This window comes from Zea mays, chromosome 4 (genome assembly GCF_902167145.1).
Source record: "Zea mays cultivar B73 chromosome 4, Zm-B73-REFERENCE-NAM-5.0, whole genome shotgun sequence".
NCBI lineage: Eukaryota > Viridiplantae > Streptophyta > Magnoliopsida > Poales > Poaceae > Zea > Zea mays.
In genome coordinates this window covers 12,730,789-12,737,364 of record NC_050099.1, presented here as the reverse complement: position 1 = coordinate 12,737,364, position 6,576 = coordinate 12,730,789, and the positions used below count along the sequence as shown (strand labels likewise).

Below are 6,576 nucleotides of genomic sequence, written 5' to 3'. Positions count from 1 at the left end.
CTGCACGGCCACGGCCGGTGGTTCTTGGCAGGCTAAGCGGAAAAGGAAAGGGCGTCGAGGACGGAGGACGGAGGGAAGGAAGGAGCCGCGATCCGTGGTCGACGTCGACGGTCGTCCATCCGGCCACGGGCGTTGGCCGTTGGCGCCCACCGCTCGCCAACCGGTGACGTGGAACGAGCTGTCTGTAGACTGTAGCGTCCGGCCGGGCCAGGGGCCACGCAGATGCTACCGACGCGGGGCTGACACGGCAGCGGACCGCGTCGCCGTGGTTCATTCGTCTGATGCTTTCCTCAAACCTCCCGCCAGCCAACTTTGGGTCATAGTGTTAAAGTTCTCTAAACTCTAGGCGTGTTTGGGAGGAAAGATACATCAGGAGATTCAAGATTGGAGTGCTAAAATCTTCTTTCTATTCTAAAATAAATATGAAGACATTTGTCGTTGTCTGGTTCACGTATTTATAACATGATAGCTCTGTACCCCGCGAGGAAGAAAGACCAGCAGAGAAATCTCTGTACCATCGATGCAAGGAAAAATGAAGTACAGTCGGTGGAGTATTTTTTTGAAGAGATTAAATATTTTTTTAACCAAAACAAACAAATCTCTGTACCGTGAAGAGTCACAATTTGTGTTCCGTGGCATCGCACGGACACGTTCCTACTAAATTATAGTAACACACAGCAACTGACTGACTATACGGGTAAGTGTTTGGAATGGCCAGGTGGCCCAGGCCGCCGGGGAGCCCGGGCAGCAGCGTGCGCGTGAGAGCAGCAGGGCCAAGCCCAGCCACGCAGGGAGATCCGTTTCGGCCAGGACAGCCTGTTAGCATCATGGGCTTTTCGACTTCAGCAAAGTTTCACAAAAAAAAGGTCCAATCTTCTTCGAATTTAGATGTTGATATTTTTTCTTCTTCTAGGTTAGGATTACTTGATGGATACTTTATTTATGATAGAGAGGGAGTAGTCTTCATGCTCAACCGTCGAACGTAAAAGCATGATGGATTTTCATATCGTCAAACTGCAAAGATAAGATGATAGTTCTGACGTCCCTGATCGCACTATAGTATGGCACATGACTAGTATTAGTTTTGTTTGGGCTCACTCGTTTCCATTCCAGATGGAGCAACATCCTCAGCTGCACGCTCCAGGACAACGACAAAGATGTGTAGCGGCGTCCAAACGCAGCCGGCGATGGCCGTCGTCTTCCACACGGACTGATTTTCCAATACCAAGACGGCGTGCCGCTCTATCGTATTATTTTCAACATATATAAGAACGCCTTAAAAAAATAGAGAGAGCGCATGTTTGCCGGCCTAGACGACAGACACCCTGTTAGACCTGTAAATCTGAATCTTGGCTTCCGAGTAAGAATCTTTAATTTGCTCATATATATATGTTCCTATACCCTCGACAGCTATGTTCCTCATGCATGCGCGAAGGCTTTTTACACACGGTGGAATCTGCAAGGTTTCGACACTTGGAAATAACAGAGGACACGAAGGCACTCCAATAAGAAACGAAACATGGGTAGTGACGAACTCCCGTGTGGAAAACATTTTTTACCTCACCTACTACAGGACGGCAACCCTACGCTAATGCCAGACTAATCTAGCTAGCAGCTGAACTAGTTATATCAAAAAAAAAAAAAACAGCACCTTGTGGACTTACAAGAGACATCTAGCTACAATTATTGTAGCTAGCTAGATAGCCGTATGTATATATATACGAATGTGACACACTTGGAACATACATAACATGGCTCATTTTGTAGTCATCAGTAGCTAGAGTCTAAGAAAATTAAGCTAGACGGTGGTCGGTGGATATGGAGAAGGAGGGGCAGGAGATAGCAGCATCGGACGGGGGAAAAGGTCCAGCCGAGCAGCACGCCATTGACGTTGGCCATGTCGTCCAGCACGGTGATGGCAAGGGCGAGGACGACATCGAGAAGGAGAGAGTGGCTGTGGTTGAGGACGTGCAGACGAAGAAGAAGAGCAGCAGGAGAGTGGCGGCCCTCGATGCCTTCAGAGGGCTAACCATTGTGGTACGTACACACATATATATACACAGTACACAAATCTACTTTTCTTTTGTTTTTATTTATTCCGAAAAAAGTTCGATTTTGTTTCCTGGCATATATATGCACTATTAGTTTCTAGCTGACAAACTCCTTCCTCCTCCACGACCTTAGAAACGGTTTAAGGAAGTGAAGTTCTTCTGTGAGCATAAGCTGGGGGATCGGACTTTGGGAGCATATATATATATATATATATATATATATATATATATATATATATATATATATATATATATATATATATATATATATATATATATATATATATATATATATATATATATATGAACCGTTGAATTTTATTTAATTTCCTTGCATGCTTTGCAGCTTATGATACTAGTGGACGATGCTGGTGGGGCTTACGAGCGGATGGACCACTCGCCATGGAACGGCTGCACCCTGGCGGACTTCGTCATGCCCTTCTTCCTCTTCATAGTTGGCGTTGCCATCGCCTTCGCGTTGAAGGTGATAATAACACACTCTTCAATCGATCCATACTTCCATAAATGTAGAGGTTTGTAGCACAGCAATCGATCATTGGTCACAGATATGATGTAGTACATTGCCAGAGGAAAGTAGCAGGCGTGAATACCCCTTGCTGTTTCGCAAGTGCAATGTTTCCTACTAGCAGAGAGCTGATCACCACATGCTCACATGGACATATATGGTTGCAGAGAGTTCCCAACATCGGCGCCGCCGTGAAGAAGATTACCACCAGGACACTAAAAATGCTCTTCTGGGGTGTGCTTCTCCAAGGTAAGTTTGTTTTTTTTTTCCGTTGCTATGGTTCTGTCAGTGCTTCTGTTCACTGATCATCTAGCTGAAATGACCTTTGTCACTACCGTATTTGATGGTATATATCTTGGTATGTACGGCGAAGGTGGGTATTCTCATGCTCCGGATGACCTCGCTTATGGCGTGGACATGAAGAAGATCAGATGGTGTGGCATCCTACAGGTCCGGTTCCATCACCAGCTACTAATTCTCTCTTCTGCTACCTGCTTCACATAGATCATGGCAATAACTTGGATTTCTTGTCTGTTCTTCACTGGAAATTGGAATCATCATCAGAGAATTGCTTTGGTATACTTCTTTGTTGCTCTGATAGAGGCGCTCACCGTCAAGGTACGGCCTACCACGGTGCGGTCCGGTCCATACGCCATTTTCGATGCGTATCGGTGGCAATGGTACGCAGCTCTCATTCTTCCTGACACAGATGAATAACACTGCAACTGCACATAAATACCATTCCGTTTCATTTTTGTCGATTCTGAAACTGAATAGCAGGCATGACTGACTAACGCTTTCTGGAAAGGACAGGCTAGGTGGCCTTGTTGCATTTGTGGTATACATGGTCACAACATTCTCACTCTATGTCCCGGACTGGAGCTTTGTCTACCACAACGAAGGCGACGTCAACGACGGGAAACAGTTCACGGTGCTCGCGACTTTCCTGGGCGCCATACCAATCACCACTGGAATGTGTCGTATTTCATTCAGTTTCTGCCTGTTTTCGTGCAGGTGAAATGCGGCGTGAGGGCCAGCCTGGAGCAAGCCTGCAACGCGGTTGGCTATGTTGACAGGCAGGTCTGGGGGATCAATCATCTCTACACACAGCCAGTTTGGATCCGATCTAAGGTAGTACAGTGTCATTCCCACTGCTCGCCATTGTCACTGATCCTTATCTTTCCTCAGCCACACTGAGTATTCTGTTCTACTGGACGTCTGAAATTACTCTGATCAGGATTGCACATCGAGCTCACCTAACATGGGTCCCCTGCGATCTGATGCGCCGGCGTGGTGCCTCGCGCCTTTTGAGCCGGAAGGCTTGTTAAGGTCATTCAACTTTGTACATCAACAGAAGCTGAACATCTGCAGCCAGAGACCGTTCGAGTGTCTGACAGCCGTTTACCCTTTTTTTCAGCTCAATATCGTCCGTGCTATCGGGGACAATCGGGATACATTACGGGCATGTTCTGATCCATTTCAAGGTCATTCTTGAAAGCTTCCTTTCGACTGTGGTGGTTTCTACTTTCTAGTAAGGAATGCAGATGTCCGATGTGGTCAAGGAAGTTTCTTGTTAATTGCAGACCCACAAGGAGAGGCTGAAGCACTGGCTTCTGACGGGCTTCTCGCTCCTTGTACTCGGCATCATCCTACACTTCACGAATGGTACTGGTACCCATGCATGCATGTCTACTGTGAGACACGGGGCTGCGGTTTGCAGTTCTTGGACAGAGATTTTACCTGCGTCTCTCTGCTGCTGTGCTGCAGCCATCCCGATCAACAAGCAGCTCTACAGCTTCAGCTATGTCTGCTTCACAGGCGGCGCGGCAGGAATTGTTCTCTCGGCTTTCTATATACTGGTACGGCTTGTCTCTACATTTTAGACACGAAACCTCTTCGATGCCATCTCGCAGAAAAACAAGAAATAAAAAAACAAAAGCTTTACAATTGTTCTTGAATGGACAGATTGATGTCTGGGGACTGAGGACGCCATTCCTCTTCCTGGAGTGGATAGGCATGAACGCCATGCTTGTGTTTGTCCTAGGCGCGCAGGGAATATTGGCCGCATTTGTCAATGGATGGTACTACGGGTCGCCAGATAACACTCTTGTAAGTAACGTACGGCTGGAGGTTATTAATTTTTGGCGTAATATAAGAACATGGTTTTGTAGCCGGTTTTGTTCTTTCTGTTTCTGCAGGTCAATTGGATCGTGAAGCATGTGTTCGTCAATGTCTGGCACTCCCAGCGGCTTGGAACCCTGCTGTATGTCATGTTCTGTGAGATTGTGTTCTGGGGTGTTGCGGCAGGCGTCTTGCACAAATTAGGGATTTACTGGAAACTATGATTTGTTTTGAGTGACGCATTATTTGTACAACGAGAAAGAGGAGAGATCTGTGTATTGTTAGTTACTACGGTAGCCAATGTGCTTCTTTATCTCCGTGTAACATTACTTTGTAAGATTGGTGTGATATTAACACAAGCATTCAAGCCTTTTTCACGGTGTCTATTAGATTGTATGCGTGTGTGTGCTGTTATTGTAATGGACATATGCCCATCTAACACCCCATTAATACATTCTCAACCCTCATTATAGTTAGAGTTTTATTTTCCCATATCTACCTAGGGTTTCTTCTCTCTCCCCCCTCTCTAGCTGCCACCTCCCTTCTCCCCTTCTCCTGCCGTCGCCAGCCCCCTCCCCCACCTCCGGCGGCTGCCCTGCCCTCCCCCACCCCTCCATGGTCGACGAGAGCGGCTGGGCCGCCACCGCGACCTTTTACGGCGCGGCGGCACCACCACAACCGTCATCTGCCGTGATTGCCTCCTCCAACATCGCGTGCCTCGCCTCCCTTGTCGGCACCGGCGTGGCTACGACCACACTGGAGCCCAACACCGTGTCAGCGCTGTTCCCCCTTCCTCCCAAGCGCACGTGGTAGCCCATCTCCCTCTACAGGTGCCAACACCCTGCTCCCCGTCGTTGACGCTTCGAACCACGCGGTCACCGCCTACTCTGTCCTGCAGACTGACGTCTAAACCTAGGGGACACCCTCCCTAATGGCAGTCGTTTCAGTATGTTAAGGATACAGATGTATCCACAATTCATTTAGAGTTACTTAATAGCCTATTTCTTATACTATATCTCTATCCCTTCTTCAATTAACTCAAGGTTCTTTCTTTATCTTTAAAGAATTCTGTCTTCCTTAAAATATCATAAACTGTTCTTGTAGGTTGAGCACCCTTTTCAAGGAAATAGAGAATAGCTGGAACATTTAAACAAGTTTGATTCTTTATCGGATCATAAAAACCTACTTTTCGAAGATCTCTTCCTTCTCTGCCCTTGGGAGGGGAACAACAACCGGAAACAGTTGCTAATACCCCGTAGGCTGAGGAGCAAAAGGAGAAATCTGCCCAAGGAGGGGCTCACGTCTGATTAGCTAGTTGGCTAAAGAGAAATGATCACTATGGGCCAGACTCAATAGAATTGGATCCATTCCAAATAGCGAGAATTAGGATTCTTGATCCCTCTCAGTCTCTCCTTCAATCCGAGGATCCAGAGAGGTGTTTTCATAGTCATCTCCCCTGAGACTGTCCCTTGGCCCGCGGTTCTGACACAAGGTTAGAATCCGAGCTCTTCCAGAATGGTATCTCACTGATGGCTCGGACCCTGGCGCAGCTGGGCCATCCTGGACTTGAACCAGAGACCTCGCCCATGAAGTAAATCATCGCCCCTATGATCCAACCAATTGGGAGAGAATCAATAGACTCCTTTTCGGGAGCGATTCGTCCTTCCCGAACGCAGCATACAACTCCCCGTTGTACTGCGCTCTTCAAGTGTGCTTCTTCCCCCTTCTCCCCCTTACCACGACAAGTCCTTGGGAAATAACTCCAATGGGCAGAAAAAAGAAGGGGTTAAGAGACCCTCCTGGCCCAACTCTAGCGTGCATGGCACGACTAAACTAGTATTTCTATTTCGCGTGCTAAACTAGGCCAATAATTATTCT

At 47.3% G+C, this 6,576-nt stretch overlaps 1 protein-coding gene across 1 annotated transcript; it reads left to right on the top strand.

Moving 5' to 3' along the window:
• The first annotated feature begins 1,818 nt into the window (after positions 1-1,818).
• Positions 1,819-5,094, top strand: LOC103655106 (heparan-alpha-glucosaminide N-acetyltransferase). The gene is made up of 13 exons (XM_008681913.3): positions 1,819-2,037; positions 2,398-2,535; positions 2,745-2,826; positions 2,951-3,027; positions 3,142-3,257; positions 3,391-3,508; positions 3,592-3,708; positions 3,815-3,906; positions 3,995-4,061; positions 4,161-4,242; positions 4,345-4,436; positions 4,543-4,686; positions 4,776-5,094. Exons 1-13 carry the CDS (start codon positions 1,819-1,821, stop codon positions 4,920-4,922), a joined length of 1,491 nt encoding a protein of 496 aa, XP_008680135.1. The 3' UTR covers positions 4,923-5,094.
• The last annotated feature ends 1,482 nt before the right edge of the window (positions 5,095-6,576 follow it).